The sequence below is a fragment of the Pyrgilauda ruficollis genome, unplaced genomic scaffold (assembly GCF_017590135.1).
Source record: "Pyrgilauda ruficollis isolate IOZ18807 unplaced genomic scaffold, ASM1759013v1 scaffold12, whole genome shotgun sequence".
Classification (NCBI taxonomy): Eukaryota; Metazoa; Chordata; class Aves; order Passeriformes; family Passeridae; genus Pyrgilauda; species Pyrgilauda ruficollis.
Window position 1 is genome coordinate 14,502,986 of NW_024510321.1, and position 17,244 is coordinate 14,520,229.

The 17,244-nt window shown below is 38.7% G+C and overlaps 1 protein-coding gene across 1 annotated transcript in view; it reads right to left on the reverse strand.

The window, feature by feature from the left end:
• Window positions 1–17,244, reverse strand: part of MYO3A (myosin IIIA) — a 103,278-nt gene that overhangs the window by 43,750 nt on the left and 42,284 nt on the right. Inside the window, exons 9-16 of the mRNA XM_041489108.1 lie at window positions 9,167–9,266; window positions 6,734–6,850; window positions 5,855–5,959; window positions 5,691–5,774; window positions 4,772–4,974; window positions 2,896–2,994; window positions 2,681–2,795; window positions 2,500–2,563 (exon numbers count right to left, since the gene is read on the reverse strand). Coding sequence (XP_041345042.1) covers window positions 2,500–2,563; window positions 2,681–2,795; window positions 2,896–2,994; window positions 4,772–4,974; window positions 5,691–5,774; window positions 5,855–5,959; window positions 6,734–6,850; window positions 9,167–9,266 — 887 coding nt within the window. The remainder of the gene's footprint in view (window positions 1–2,499; window positions 2,564–2,680; window positions 2,796–2,895; window positions 2,995–4,771; window positions 4,975–5,690; window positions 5,775–5,854; window positions 5,960–6,733; window positions 6,851–9,166; window positions 9,267–17,244) is intronic.

Consider the following 17,244-nt stretch of genomic DNA (forward strand, 5'->3'; position numbering starts at 1 on the left):
TGAAAAGGGACTCTGTCATGAAAAAGGCTGTTATTACTCTGGACAGTGAACTGATATATACAGTAAATTCAGTACCTATACACAAATACATACATTTCAAATAATATTTGGAATTAGTAAAATAATGCTTCCGTTGCAGGTTGGACTTAGATTTTAACTGCAAATTTTCATCTGAATAGTGAATGTTCATCATTATACCTGATGATCTGAGTGGTTTTTACTCAGAAAAATCTAGGTGTACCTGTAAAGCATACTAACAGTCTGTGACAATGTGTCTTTTGAGGCATAAAGTAATAGTATGTTTTTTAAATAGCAGGTTGAAAACTTTTGTAGCAGTTTTATAAGAAGCAGTTTTGAAAATCTGATTGGTATTTTATAACTAAGAACTTTTTATAATTGCACAGCATTTTATCCTTATTATTCAATAGTTTGCTGGTACCATGTCAGGCATCATTTACTCAGATAAAATCTCTAATTGCTCTAGAATACTTGAGCTTGTTTTCAACACTTTCAGAAGTTAATCTAGCAGTTAATAAATAGTGATTCCAGTGACAGCAAGACAAACGGGGTAAGCTCACTCTAAAAAATTATGCTGAAGATAATTGGCACACAGTTTACTTAGGATTAAGTACTCATTTTCATTTTAAGCTTAGGGACACAGTTGAAATGCAAAGAAATAGATAGCTTAACTTCTGACATCATGCTGTACAATATGTATAGCTGCTGACATTTTCCTGCCCTTTTCCAGTGTGTTTGAAATCTGGCTTGATCTGTTTCATACAACATAATTATTGTTTCCCTCAGGCAATCCTTTCTTACTAATTTTGCTGTGCAGCCTGAAATAAAACTGTGATTTTAAGACAGGGAGTACTGACAGTAGTTACTTTTAAAGCCTGTCAGTCAGTTAAAAGCAAATTTCAAAGAAATAAAGCTTTGTTTAGGTTTCAGTTTTAACCGAAGATTTTATTATGTCCATGGTTTTCTGCTAATAAAACACTGAATGTGCTTATATAGAAATTCCTCTGTGCACTGGGACGAATCTCAAAGCTTAAGGCTGCATTACTAAAAAGTGAACTTGGGAAAGGAATTCAATGTCTTATGGGATATTTTTTTCACTGAAAAAAAAAAAGTCTTTGCACATGTATCCGATATCATAACATCAGTGGGGGAAGAAGACTCTTCCTTCACTCCTGCAAGCACAGCCTCAGACAGGTTAATTCACCCTGAGGAGGATGCAAGGCATGCTGACATGGCTGGGGGTCACAAGTAGCCACAAGCAGATTGCCTATGGCACTCAGCCTGCTTCTGAAACTGCAGGGTTCTACAGGTAGATAATTCTTCACAGATTCAGCTCCCAGTGGCTTGCTGAGTTAATCAAGTGAAGATCCATGCTAGAACTGCACAATGCAGCCAGTGACCTGGTTCTAACTGCGTCTTCAATGTACATGGAAGGCCTCTTTTGGATGATCGAGATTATTGTTTCCACCCATCCAAGTGAACAAAAGAATTGGAAACAAAAACAGACTTGCTGCTTTTCATGCTTTAAATTAGGATTTATCAAGGTCTCTGGTGCTGTGACAAAACTGCTATCAGTGCTGAAACATGAATGTCCTTTCATGCTGCTTCTGGAAAGGTGAAAGCACAAGTGAAAGGATGTGATACTACAGGTGTGATATTACTAAACGCAGCTGTGAATAACATGTAGAGGAGAAAGAGACTGTGAACACCTTTGCTACTACAACCTAATGCAAAGTGACCCTGGAAGAACAAAATAGGTGAATACATCTGTTCTGCTGGCTATTTCAAATATTTACATTGAGGGAAGCCAGAAAGTGTCAACTGAAGTGAGCAATTTTCTGTGAAAAGCTTCTTACCACATACAGTTTTGTCAGAGAAATGAAAACATATGTCCATTCTGAAGCACTAGTGCTATATTTCACGGATACTGTATGGATCATACCTTTACTATTTATATTGTTTATAAATAAAGTAAGAGATAAATGACACCTGTGATGCACCACTTCTCATGGGGAAAAACTAGGTCACAGGATGGGATTTCTTTCCTTTATAAATCCAGTCCTTTTTTAATTTCAATTCTACCAAAGACAGACTGAGGAGAGGGGTTTAACAACTAGCTGAGCAATGATATGAGATCATAAAGAAAAATGGGTTCAGTTACTGTTTAGTGATGAGATTCATCTCCAAAGGGATTTAAGAACTTCATTCAACTTTATCCCCAGAGTTGTGAAAATATACTGAGTTCATCAATACCCAGATTAGCTCAATGAATTTTTAGAACTTTCACCATGGACTTCCTCTTAAAACTGAGATGAGGCTCATATTCACAGGCCTAAAATTATTGGCTAATAAACAGTTAAAACATAATTTTCTATGCATTAAATTTGTTAAAATCTCTCCCCCCCCCCCCACAAATTACTCAGCTGTTCTGTGTTCACTGATTTCAAAGCCTTGTTGGCTAATATAATTTTATTGGTTTACCAATGCCTTGAAACTTTAAAAATTTAAATGTTACTATATAACAGTAAGTTGACCATCCAAGATCCTAAAACACAAACAAAATATGCTAAAGGAATAAGGGAGATTTGAATGCTTTATATAAGTTCTTCCTGATTAAGGTAGCTGGTGAAGTTCACAAAGGAAAAGGATTATCAGCACTCACCTCCAGTGTAAAACCTATGACTTTGAAGCACTGTTCTATTAATTCAAACTGAGACTTATAAAAGCTATTGTTCATGAAATCTTGCACTATTCTGAAATGATCATTTTGCAGATATCTGAAAGAGTTGATGGATACAGAGTTAGAATGCAAACGAGGCTGAGAATTCAACACTGTGTTTCTTAGTAATCAATTTATGCAAAAATAAACTGCATTACCTGGGAGGTCTATATTCTGGCAGTTTATAATGTGCCAGCTTTTTCTTTTCTGCGAGACCAGCATAAATATAATAAAAAATATGGAAATTTTTCTCTCCTCTGAAACAACAGAAACAACAAACTGATTTAGTAATATAACCATGCTACATTTATTAATGACACACATACTATTACTAATGTTATTTTAATAATAGGCAAGACTCACACAAAGTGACAGAGGACTCTGAAAGAAGCTTTATTACACACTTGCTGTGAACACCCTTTTCATGCCATTCTGTGTTTGTCCTGACACTGCCAGGGTGGCTGCTCAGTGCTAAAGCAGCTCAGTGCTGCTCTGCCCTTGATGCAACTGGTAGATCCTGTGTGAGATCTTGCACGTTCCTCACCCACGCACACTGAAAGGGTTGCTTGACTCCAGTTATTTTAAAAAACCTTCTGACTGTGGGAGAGGTATACACTCTTGGTTCACTGAATGCAGTAGGTCTATTGTGTCTTTTAGCCCTGAACCTAGAAGCAGACATTCAGCAAAAGGGCCTTATGACTTGGCATGCTTTCCCTAGAAGCTAGGGAAAGTTCTCCTTATGAGTGCTCCCTAGTGCTCCTTATGAGAAAGAGCTAGGTGAAAATTTGCAACCATGACTGAGCCCTGAGATGCCCAAGTCAGTCACTACTGAATGGTAAAAAGGAATTGTGTTCAAACCCCTGCTTTGTGCATGAGCTTAGGTCTATGTCTCAGGGGCACCATTAGATCCTAGAAACATCAAATGGCTTGGGTTGGGAAGGACCTCAAGGATCATCTAGTTTCAACTCCCCTGTCATGGGCAGGGACAAGTTTCACTAGACCGGGTTGCTCAGAGACCCATCCAGCCTGGCTTTGAACACTTCCAGGGACGAGGCATCCTCAGCTTCCCTAGGCAACTTGTTTCAGTGCCTCACCACCCTCACACTAAAGAATTTCTTTCTAAAATCTAATCTAAACCTACTCTCTCTCAGTTTAAATCTATTGCCCCTTAACCCATCACTACATGTTCTTGCAAAAAAGTCTCAATCTTTCTTGCAGGCTCCCTTCAGGTGGAAGGTGGCTGTTTGGTCACCCCAAAGCCTTCTCTTCTCCAGGCTGAACAATCCAAATTTTCTCAGCCATTCCTTGTACCAGAGGTGCTCCATCCATCTAATAATCTTGGTGGCCTTCTATGGAATTTCTCCAATGGGTCCACATATTTCCTGTAGTGGGGACCCCAGAGCTGGCTGCAGCACTGCAGGTGGGGTCTCACCAGAGCAGAGTAGAGGGGCAGAATTCCCCCCCCCCGACCAGCTGCCCACACTGCTTGAGATGCAGCCCAGTGCACATTTGGCTCTCTGGGCTGGGAGGGCACATGGCTGGGTCATGTCAGCCTCTCATCCACTAGCACCCCCAAGCCCTTCTTGGCAGGGATATTTGACCCATAATCCCCTATAAACAAATCTTACTAGATGTTCCAAAATGGAAAATGACCAAACAAAGAAATAAGCTACAATACTATGGGAAATTTAGAGGAAGTAAATCCAAGTGACACATTTAACGCAATACTCCAAAATCCCACAATGAAATGTATACCTGAACTATTAGTAAGTTTTTAATTATTTGCACGTTCTTATTTTATATATCACATGGGCATTTTTATAAGATTTGTTTAAATAACCCAGGAAGCAACGAGAAAAAAATCTGGAGTAGTTTTCAGCTAGCTTACAGATTCATAAGCTATTAATGTAAAACTTTTAAGGAAAAACATCCAGGTAGCTCATTCATCTTAGTGTTTTGAACCAAGATGATTTCCTGCGTCATAGGCCTACTCTGCAACCCCCAAATCAGGTCAAATACAATTCTCATACTTACACTGCCTGGTGGACAACTCTGGATTTTTCAAGGAGGTACTCTGAAATCTGAGCTCCTACTACAGTGCCACCACAAGTGAATTTCATTTCCAAATATTTTCCAAATCTGCTTGAATTATCATTGATGATAGTGCCTGCATTCCCAAATGCTTCTACAAGGTTGTTCACCTGGAGAATTTTCTCCTGCAGAGTCCTGTTATTAGCCTGGATATGAAAAAGATAATTGCTTCAAATTATCAGTGATTACTCAAATTCATGCATTTTTAGGTGTTCCTTTAATCTTCTCATTGGTATTGTGAAGTGTGACATAATCAGGACAGCTATTCCCATGGAAATTACATGCAGAAAAAGGCATATATATATATTAAGGCTGTCTGGAAGAAATAACACTATAAATTAATTTCTACAGTTTCTGTGTTTTTGTGGCTCTGAGACGGCCAATCTGCTTTTAGGATCCTTGTTAGCATCTGGGTACTGCTCCACTGCACCCAATCCATTAGCTTGCTTTCATCTCACCTCAGGCATGCTAAAAATGGCATTTCACTCAGACAGTTATGGCGCCCACTTCCCAGAATGACTGTGTCCCACTGACAGCAATCTGGCTGTGGAAGAATGATAAGCTAGAGGAGGATTTTATTTAGTACTGCTTGGGTGACTTGAAGGTACTCAATTAAACAGGGATCTGACTAAGTCACAGCCCTCATTGCAGTGGGTACTTTTCATTGTGGAAACCCCAGCATATTTCCAAGTGACCGTACAAGGGAGGAACGAGCAGACAGATCAGCATCATGCTCTAATGTTCTTTGGAAAATGTGTAACAGTCTCACCCCACAAGCAATGCCCTGTCCATAGGTTCAGCCCTTTAGACCCAGGATAGCAAAGCCTTAAATCCTTACAGAGACATCCCCTCTGCCACTTACCTTGCCAAGGACAGTGAGCTGCTGAACCAGCAGATGGGCACTTTGCGTCTTGCCAGCTCCACTTTCTCCAGAAATAACAATACACTGCAGAGAACAGAGCAAGACTGAGCTCATCACATACGTCTCAGCCTGGCAGAGGATGTAATTAGATACCTCAACCATACCTGATCAGAGTTGTATGTCACCATGGACTGATAGCCTATGTCGGCAACAGCAAAAATGTGAGGAGGGTTAGCAGTCCGTTTGGCTCCAATATACAGTTTGGAATGCTAAGCGTAAGAAAAATACAAACATTATCACCATCCTTTAAAAACTTTTTTTTTTTTTTTTAAGTTTGGTTTTATTTTTAGATTAGTGTACAGCATGCTGAGGTTTCCAGCAGTGATGTTTTCTGAGGGAGCTGTTACTGCACTCACCATACCACGAATCTGTATGTATTTAGGACTATAAGAACTGCTAAAAAATGAAGTGCAATTTTCTATAATTTTAGCCCTGATTACATTATGAAACTCAATTTATTAGAAGAAAATTTGCTGTTGTCAGACATCATAGTTCCAACTTATTTAAATTTATTTGTGCTTCCCTTCCTATTAGTATCTCCGCATGGTATTGATGTTAAAACTTGAGATCTTTTCTGTACCTGCAGTATCTGACAACTAATAACCACAAATTATTGTATGATCTAACTTTAATATCGTTCCCCTTTTGTATAACAGGGAGACAAATTCCCTTTTGTATAATAAGGAGACAGATTCAAAGAAGTTAACATTTTACAGGATTGCTTTGTGTATGATCTACACTGCAGACATAAAGACACTAGAAATTAATTATTTTGGAGTTTCTGATTTCTGTGCTGAAATTCAGCAAGTGTTAAGAATTTGTGTCAATGTGCACTTGAAAGAACATCTCTACTGGTAATTCTGTTTTTCCAGAGTAAGTTAAAATAAACCTCAAGAATGGTCTTACTTTATACTTAACACAAATATTTATATTTTAGTGGAATTTGGTGCTAGTTTAAAATAGCAAAACCAAAATTTTCACACCTGTGAAGAATAAATATCTATGTTCCGAAATGGATTGACAGCGATGAGAATGTCCCCAACGTATGTGTAGATCTGGTCCTTGGCATAACCCTTCTGCAACTGTTCCGTTACTGTATTCTGATGGAGAGGGAACAGGAACCATAAATCACATGGGGGGAAAAAGAATGTTAGGAAAATATATAAAATATTTATATTGTTTCAATGGGTGAGGATGGGGAGGGAAGGTGCTTATATTCAGGAGTACAATGGATCGTCATCAAAAGTGAGTAATATTTTCAAACACACTGGCATTTCTAATATTTTGTCTTACTTTGAACAGTACATACTTACAGATCCTCAAATGGCTGTAGAAAAAGGAGTTAAGTACTGCTTTCACTCAGTTCATCAGATGTTTCCATGAGACAGTCTTGTCTACATTTCTACTACTAAATTTTCATGTAACTTATCAAGCAAGAGCTGTTTGATTGAGTCCATAACTGCCATTACAGCTGCTCTAACATTACTCTCAGTTATGATACAACACAGATGTTCAACTGTTTTGTTCCCATTAATGTAAACAATGAGGCATCTTTCCCTATTAACAAGCAGTCTCTGCTGTGATTGTTCTTTGCTGTTGCAGAGCCAGTTCCCCTGAACCAAGGAAAAAGAAGGGCCCATTAGTGGCATTCAAATTTCTTGATGTAATTTCCCTCAGCTTCTTCTGAATACACAGCTGAGTATATAAAGTGCCTGGTTAGGTTTCCAATCAAAAGAGGCCACAGAGCTGAATGAAGAAATTCAGACCAGCCTTGAGACTAATCTGGGGTACATGTGAAAACATTTAGGCTGCATACCCACTGGAACAGAACAATGAACTGGCAGCAGAGGTCTACAGAAGGAATTGCTTTCCTTCTTCATCTATCTATTCACAGTGTTGTACACTGTGTCCTGTTTAATACACTTACAAGACAAATTCTCAACAGCTGCAGAGGCTATATTTCCTTCATGAGAAAACATAAGGAGAAAATCTTGGTTTTTCATTCCCTTGATAAACTTTTTGGTTTTGAATGCTCTCTTTCCTTTTTGCCAGAACCAGATTCATGTTACAGAATTATTTTAGGGGAACTTCTGCCCTTTCTGAAATTATTTCTTGCATCAATAGAAAGAAGGTCTCTTGTCTTGCTCTGATGATGGGGCTATCTAAACTGGAAGAAAAATTTGAGTGGAAGAAAGAATACAGTTCTGAGAAGCTGCCATTCATATGTGAAAGTGGTTTTAAATTGGATTTGATTTAGTAACATCACACAGTCAAACAATGCATTTAGACAGAAGCTTCCTGAGGACTTCCATGAGAATGCTCCATCTCTGAGGAAATGGGATATATTCCAGTCAGTCTGGGGTTTTTATTGTGTAATAAAATCTCTTTAGCTTGGATTGTTTATATGTATCATGTTAAAAGATTAAAAAAAAAAAAACCCTACAACAGTCTTACTCTTCCCAATACTAAAAAACGCTTAAACCTGAACTTTGTACAGTAGATGAATTTTGTGTTAGTTCAATTGCAGTTAACAACAAGCTACTATAAAAAAAGCTCTTGAATAGATGGAATATGTTCTGTGAGCTGTCAGCAGGATACAGTTTACCAGCCCAAGTGCCACAATGAATATTCTGGACTGACAAAGTTACAATATACCAGAGAAGTTTTACAGATAAGAGAATGTGAATTATAGTCTATGCAGAGCCCAGTAGATGAAGAATGACAGTTCTTCATGATGGCCTCCTTGATGGCCTCCAAGACCTGTAGATAATGTGCTGCAGCCTGATTCTTCTTTCTGGTTTTGAAGCTTAAAGCATAAACAGAGCAGATCTCCTCCCTCCCTTATGCCATGTTTCCCTGCACACAGTGGACTAACTTTTGAACTTTGACAAACCAGTAGCATTTGTATCGGTAATTTGGTCAAAAGTTCACAAGAAGGCATTGACAGATGACAGGCTCAGCTGACATAAATTCACCCTCATGCATTTCCCCATCAAAATAAGTCAGTGAGAACCTAGTATGGGAGAGTATAGTGAGCTAGTTTAAGACAACTCTCAGTGCTCAAGCAACAGGGATGGAAGGTCTTGGACCTAGACCAATTTCAGGTTAACACACCATTGCAAACTGGATACTTAGCTGTAATAAAATCCAATGATATAAATCCTGTTTAGTCAATGGTGTTATAATACTGTTTGGTCGATGCTGTAACTCCAGAGATTGTTTTGGCTTTGAGTTGGAACCTTTCTGACACAGTTAATCTTGTCTAAAATATTTGGGATAAAGTGGTGAAATGTCATTGTACAATTACACAACTGAAGTGTGACAATACAGTTGAATTTGAAAATCAACAGCACACCACTGTGATTTAATATGTGATTACTTCTCTTCAGGAAAACATGAAAAAAAGAGGTTCTTACCTCATCCAGTACTTCCAAAGTTGCTAAATCATCTACTTCTTCTTGGTTTGAAACTAGTGACTTACTGTAGTTCCCTTTCTTTGTGTGAATACGTTCAAATCTAGAAAACAAAGAGATATAATCTCCTGACGAAAGGAAACACAGAGCAGATCTTGCATCTGCAACCATCTTGAAGGCCAAAACATTCTAGCTTTCCATTGTTCTGAATTTAAACACACAAATGTTTGAAAAGCAATACAGAAGTCAACTTCTTGGTACAGCACACGTGTACCTGACAGTTCAAAAGCTGTGATCTGATCCCAGAACTGCTACCATGAAGAACTTTGTCACTCTATAGATCCCTGCTTAGATCACACCCCTACATCAGCTGTAAGACAGGAGCTTGGCAATGCAAGTAAAGAAAAAAGAACACATTTATAAAGCATGCAAGAGTGAAACTCTGGCACCAACATGCAAAAAGATCCTGCTAACAGTTATGTATAGGACAAAACCAGGGGTGTATGATGAAATAGTACAGCAAAGATGATGCAGACAAAGCACTCAGGACAAAAACATTTCTAGCTTAGTAATGACAGTACTCTAAAGTCTGGCTGAGATGACCTCACAGAGCAAAGTGCTACAGAAACAGAACCACTGGGGTAAGTGAAATACATCTTGACCAAATTTTCTTGGACTTGCTAGGAGAAAAAGTTATACATGAGAAGGAAACAAAATTTCAAATATCTTTCTTACCAGGGTTAAACTTCAAGTTTAACTTTAAATTTGTCTTAGATTTCTTTTCTCCTTCAATCAAACCATAAACCCAACTTTATGCAGCCTTATTTTAATTAGCAAGAAAATTCCCAGAGACTTGGATCACTCTTTATCCAAGAGTAAAGGCATTGCTAAATAGAGCAAACACAGCAGAGAATGCAAGGTTTACAATTCATATTAGTTATACTTGTGTTATGAGATGAGGGAAAATAAGGGAAAGGGGAACTGGATAAGTAACAGCAGAGTTCACAAACTAAATCAAGCTCAGATATGTAAGAAGGCACAAGCACAGGAAAACTATTAATTAAATCTGATCTCCTGATATGACCTCACTCCCTTTGATGCCACTGGTGGGCAGGCAGCTCTCAAACACAAGAAACATTTACCTTGGTAAACTCAGACAGCCAGGAAACTGCTCTGTGAAGCACTCACTCTTTACCTTGATCCCAGACAAGACCAGGTAAATTCTTTATTTAATTTTGGTATTTGGACATATGGCATAGATAAAAGCAGACAGGTGTTTTCTACACAGGCAAGAATTTTGATGTACAGTGAACAGATGACAGAAGAAAGAGTGTAGTCTCACCAAGATGGAAAGTGTAGAGTGAGTGAACATCACACTGATGGGGAAAGCTGAACACCCACATATTTACTGCATATTTAATGGGCTGTACCTGTTCCATGAACATCACCTAGTTCATGAGTGCTGCTTCAGGTCATGCTGGCTGTGCACTGATGAGGGATGTAGATGCAGAAACTCAAGCAGGCACCAACTTGGTGCAATAACTATCTGTCAGGACTGAAAAGGGACTGGAAGAAATGGGCAAATGATGCCCTCCCAAAATGTAAGTGCCCTCACAATCTGGATAATGGAAATCCAGACCAGAGTGCACTTCATCTATCACTTCTTTCAATTTCTCTTGTCTCTAACAATAATTCCCTGAGGATGACAGAATGGCCTGTCCTCATCCTGGTGCCAGTTTCTTCCTCCTTTATACAGGTGCCAGCTACCACTAGAGTTTTTCAATTGTCCATAATGCAAAGGCAGGAGCTTCACACCTGCAGCTGACTAACTCTGCAACTTTAATATCAAGACACAAACATATAAGACTTCCTTGCAAGAGCTACACCATAGTTTCAGTTACTGTGCCAACACCACAGCGCAGTATCCAGTGAGGAGGCTAAGTGACCAGGAAGCAAAAGGAAACAAAGGATTGACAGGATCTACATTATCCTAGGTTTGACCTATTCTTCCTTTCCCTTTGGAATCCAGTTTTAACATGAGAGCTATCCTGATAGTAGTGTCCTTGCAACAACAGTATGAGACCACTTTTTGTAGCAGGTACCCCAGGTAGTATTAAAGAGGAGGTGGTAATGCAAAGATTTAAATTAACTCCTCAGCCTTGCATAATCTGCTGCTGTTTGATTTGCATTTAGTAGCTAAAGGACGTTTCTGAATCCAAAGTCAGAGGTATAGACAATATCCTACCCTCTCAATAGAAATCCAACCCCTCTATAATTCACACTCCTATTTATACCCCTTTTTAAAAGTTTAATTTGAAAAAAGTTAAATTTGAGCAGCTGAAACAATTTCTCCTTTGCACCTGCACGAAGGTCATTTTGTGTCCAGAAGATGCCTCTAATATCAGTGTGACTTTGAGACAGAGCTATCAATATGCACACAAGGGAAAGATGTGGGAATTGCAGGACTATGTCAAGCTCTGCAAGATCTACTGTTCTATTTTTCCCGTTGCTGAAGAAAGACTCGAAACAAAATATCTGTCAAGCTTTGCCTTCCATTTCTGGTGGCACTGTTACACATTGAACACATTTTTTTTTTTAATATGTTAGATCCTTAAATGTTACTGCAGATCAGTGAGAGAGTGGTATTTCCCAGGATTAGTTTCAATTACCATTTTTCATTTAATGTAAGAAACTAACAATTGCTGTGCAGGAAGGGAGGAGAATGCTCCAGTCATGGACATTTTTCTTTTTCTGTTTTTTTTTTTTTTTTTTTCTTTTAAGAAAACAGATCTCTGTGTATGCCAGGGAAGTTTAATTACATAAAATCGATCCTCCTGTAATTCTCCCCAGCTGACATTATAAGAACACTAGCGCTTGTTGGGCTAGATTATATTCTCCATTCTCCAGAGTACATAAGAGTGGCAGATTTGCAGAACACAATATTTTTCCACTTTGCTGTCAAAGGGCACAGACCCCTCAAGGGCAGTTATACTGCTTCACTTCAACCACTTAAAAAAACCCCACATCATTGCTGTTGACATCAGTGCTGAAATTTCATTAAGATCATGCACATAGACATTGTGAACTGAAATAACCATGCATCTCTGTTCTGCTCAAAAATATATTGGAGGCATTGGATTTTACAAGCATGCCCGACAAGCAATTCAGGCAGCTAAAGGCCAGAAACTTCAATGCACTAAGGACAAGAAAATGAGTCAAAGCAGCATTGTTTCTGTGCATTCTCTTTCACATCAATGCTCCCCTCCCCCCACCTTATCTTTCAAGATTCAGTTAAATCAAAATGAGGCAACCACAGCTTTTCTTCTTCAAATTGTCAGAATGTATTTAAAAGATTTCTGATAGTTCCAAAAATACCATGAAAAGGAAAGTGTGACTCATGATGCCCTGCTGAACTCTCTGCCTAAGCTGGTTGGAGAGTCATCTACAGACTAAGAAGTGACAGTAAAAGGGCTGGCCTTAGTCTGAGTGTACAGAAGAAACTAAAAATAATGAAGTTTTTGTAAGGTGAAGGTGGAAACAGCTGTACACCTCCCAGCAGTTACAAACAGCAGTAAAATGACAAAGAAGCAACACAGAGAAACTTCTACAGGATCTGTCATTGCTGGTGATTCTATTTCTCTGGAGGCTGAACAAAGCAGCACTAATTCACACTTAAAATCAACTTTTTTTCTTCACAGATATATCTTGTGAAATCTGCTTAAAACTACAGTCTGCTATCTATTAAAAATCTGTACCTAACTCTAGAAAGTGTAACACTTCAGTGATAAGCCTCCAGCTGCATCTGCACAATGCTTTGCAGATAAACCTGGGTTCCCCTCAGTATTTACATGATTGACAGCACTGAGACTACAGGCTGCAGTCTCAGGGGGCTGTCCTGCAGCTTATGCAATGTTCCTGAGGGCACAGTTGCCCTGCAGAGCTATGGGGCTTTTGATTCAGAGGTGGCCTGTGCCCAGCTCTGCACAATCTGTTTGACAAAGCTTGTGCTGCTTTTCCATGACCTGTAAACAAAGCAGATTATTATTCCTTCACAACAGCCTCAAGAAATTGCTGTACACTCACAAATTTTAGGGGGACGTATGTGTTCTTAACTGAGCAAATAGGAGATCTCTGAAAGGACTCTCTGGGATTAGCTCATGAGTCAGGTCCAGGCCCTGTGCTCAGAGCCATACCGAGATGACAAAGGGGAAACTCCATGGGTATGAAAAGCTGCTGAAGTGTCCCACCTTCAGGAGAAATGATTGCTGAGCAAGTGGACTGGCACAACAGTAAAGTACCACTTGCAGAGCATTTCTCCTGAGGAGTTCTGAATGCAGGAGGAACATCTTGCTCCTGTTTTCCTCAGAAGGTAAACTATTCTTCATTCAGGCATTGCTGTTGTCCATTGTGTTATATAGAAGAACATTATTCAGATTTAGAGATGTGTTTTAGCTATGGCACAAGATCTGCTTAGTCTAAGGCCTTTGCTCCCAGAACTTCCTACTGCTTCTACAGCCTAAGAGAAGTTTGCAGCACAGCCATCCTATGTAGGAGTGTCCTCAATGCAGAAGCACACACTTCTTGGTACAACAAAGCCCACACTGAGCTCCAGGAGAGGAAGAACTGGTCTGAAGGGATCAAAGATTGAACTGGAATTCCAAAGCCCCCCATTTAAGCCACTGCTCCCATTCAAATGTCATCTGGTGACCTTGCCCAAGACAGCACTGGACTCTGTGTGTACTATCTTGCACTGCTCCTCATATTGACTTTGTCAAGCCAGCATGGTGATCTCCCACCCTCTCCTACAGCCTGTCCTGCAGAGCTGAGCTCCAAGGATTGCTGTCAGCTGCTTTCCACTGGCAGGATGAGTCAGAGAGACTGGAACAGAGTGAACACCCAGAAAATGGGTGACACAAGTCTGTGCAATCAGGAAAAGTCACGAAAGGAAACTTTATGGCACTCCATGCTTTTAATAGGGGTCAATAAATTGACAACCACCTTTGTTGTACGTGAACTTCTGTGAAATTATCTCCCTGGCCTTTCCAAACAGTTAAATAGAGCAACTGTTTAGTACTCTGTTACTGATTTCAATGCCAATACAGGAGGACAAACTCCTAAGAGAATAATCCAGCTCACCCAAAACTTTGCATCATTTTGCAGTAGAATAGGTCTCTTTCCCATAGTTACTCAGAGAGTATATAAAGATAACTTAATCTGGGGACCAGTGGCATTTGCTGAAATCTAGGTGCACTGAATACCCCTCATATGTACAGCTCATTTCTGGAATGACTCACAATCCCCAGGAAATTCACAATGCACTAATCACTGCATATTTCTACAGAGATTATTGTAAAAGCAGTCAAGAAGAAGACAGCCAAACAATTCAAGATAAAAGTCTTACAAGCCTGACTGTCAGGAGTAGATGCGACAGTTCTGAAGGTTGTTTCAAAGACAGCTATTTCTGTTGCAGAGTAAAATTCTTTACAGTGCAGGGATATTTTCCCTCTTTTGGACTAGCAAGAAGTGTATTTTTAGAAGTGTTTTGGGATATATGCTGCAGTACTCATTTTTAATAACTATTTTCATAATTATTTATAAATTTTAACAGCTATACTGCTATATGGAAAGCCTTTGTCAAGCTCAGGGCCCCTGTCCTGAAAGTGACTCTCCTCACAAAAAAACCACAAAAAATAATTACACTTAGTATGCAACTTTGCCTGCTTCACCTCTCCTCTAATGTGAATTTAGCCCATATAGCATATCTCATATAGCACATTTTACATATAGTTCATATATCATTCCCAACAACAGATTTTAGAGATGTTACAGTCAGGATGCTATGGGAAAATGTTAATGTATCAAGGGATATTCTCTCCTGCTATTCCCATTGTCATTTCAGCCTGAGTTCTGAGCTAGGAAAGGTTAAGTTGCAAATAGATATTTTTAGCATAAAAAATATGATGATTTTAGAGAAAAATATACTGCATTTGCTCAAAGTAAAAAAGTGGAATTTTTAATGAAACTCATTGTTAGTATTTATGCTTTTTTGAGTCTTGAGTAGCACACGATATTCTAGTGCTAGAACACTGCTCAAAAGCTACTGAAAAACCACTATTACCTTCTGTCACTTCAATGAAACCTGGAGCCAGGCTGTGGCAAATTGCCATCTAGTTTTATCAGTGATAACTGAGATTTCTCTGATTACTCAGGTGGTTGGTGGGCTCTCTCCCTCTTGTTGTTTCTCTTGTTTCCATCTCTTGAGAGGATGCAGTACAATGCAGGACCTAAACCTTGGTTCCTGTTCACTAGAATAACAACACTGGGAAGGTTCTGAGGGCCATCATGACTCAGTGACTCCTCAGTGTTAGAAAGCACCTCAGGAACAATGGTGCCAATGGGAGAGACTTCAGGGTGGTTCCACTCTGTGCCTAGAGATTTCCCATCCTTCCTGAGCACACACAGTGCACAAGGATCGGATCTGAGGGTAAGGCCCTCTGCAAAAAACCCATGAGAACATGACACAATGTAATGAGCTTTTCTTTTTGAGCTGTATCCAACTGCACATTCAGCAAACAGCAAGGTAAGATCACAAGCACATCAACAGACTACCGCTGCAGAAAGCAGTCAGAAAATTACACCTCAGCCCAATGGGCTAAGAAGGCCAAGAAAGTGACTTGGTTTTGAGTGAAAACAGAAATAGTGCACACAATAAAACCTAGTGGCTGGACCTCAGCTATTAATTTTTTTTTCTTTTGAAATATAAAACTGCAATTAATGAATTAAATTTGATGAGGAGAGTAAACACATACAAAGAAAACAACCGCATTCTTAATTTTCAGCTTTAACTCAACATTACCAAGTTTATTGACTTTATATTCCAATGCCCATTGGAACACAATACAGGTAGCAGGATTTCTTCCCTCAGTAGAAGGAAAAGATCTTTAATCCCTTAAGCTACCTGTCTCTCACTGTTGCTCCCATTGTCAAGAAGGAGGAGAGTTATGCCTTCAAATTAGGGACTGAGATAGTGTGAGCTTGAGATCAGGAAGAAGTTTTACAAGGAAAGTTGCCAGCAGCTGATGAAAGTTCAGAAATTTCAGAGTAGGACCCTAACAGATCAGTGTAAAACAGTGCCAGAATAGCATAAACAAGAAAAGAGCAGCTCTTCCACGGGACTTGTCACTATAACGCTTATGTCTTGATTCTAAATCAGATTCACATGGTACTTCTGTACAGACTTTGCTTTTAACACCATTTGCTTTGTGCAGATTAAAGGTCAGAAGATACATATGATTAGCAATAAAAGACTTTTAAAAAAGCATGACTACTGAATTTAAAGATCTTTGCATAATCTCTTATTGTTCACAGCAGAAAAAAAACCCACAAATGCTGTTCTGTAGTCAGTCTAACAGTGTATTTCACAAAATTGCACAATCACAAAATCATTTAGGTTAGAAATACTACTTGTTAGTATTTTAAACTGCTAAACTGAAATATGAGCTATTCTCAGTTTAACCCTGGCATTTAAATGATACTCTGAACTAAATGAGTACATTTTTTTTGCACAGATTCAGATAAGAAAATATGTAATTTTTAAAATTTTATTATTATTTTGAAAGAGAAAATTCTGCTTTCCTTTGGGAAATTTGACATAAAAGTTACACTTCATCAACTATAAAAGCATAGGTAACTTCATTACCTGGTAATATATTCCTTTAAATTCTGGTTCTCATGAAGAGCTATCAGCTTGTAAAACACAGTTTAAACAGGACAGAGAAAATACCAGTAGATCATCCTGTTCTTGTATCACTTGACTGCTCTGTACACATGCAAATTGTGCCACTTTCTTTATGTTTGTAATGTACAGGAATCAAAAAAAGTTCATGTAGTTTGCTTTATGCAGCATTTACATGAAAAAAATAAAGGATTAAAAAAAAAAAGAATATGAAAACAAAAGTGAGTTCTCTAAAATGGGTAAAAAAGGTCACAATATCTAATTGACTAGAAGCTTGACTTTTTTTCCAAATCATTTAGGCTTTAAAAGGACTAATATCACAAGTGTTAACAAGATTTTAATTAAT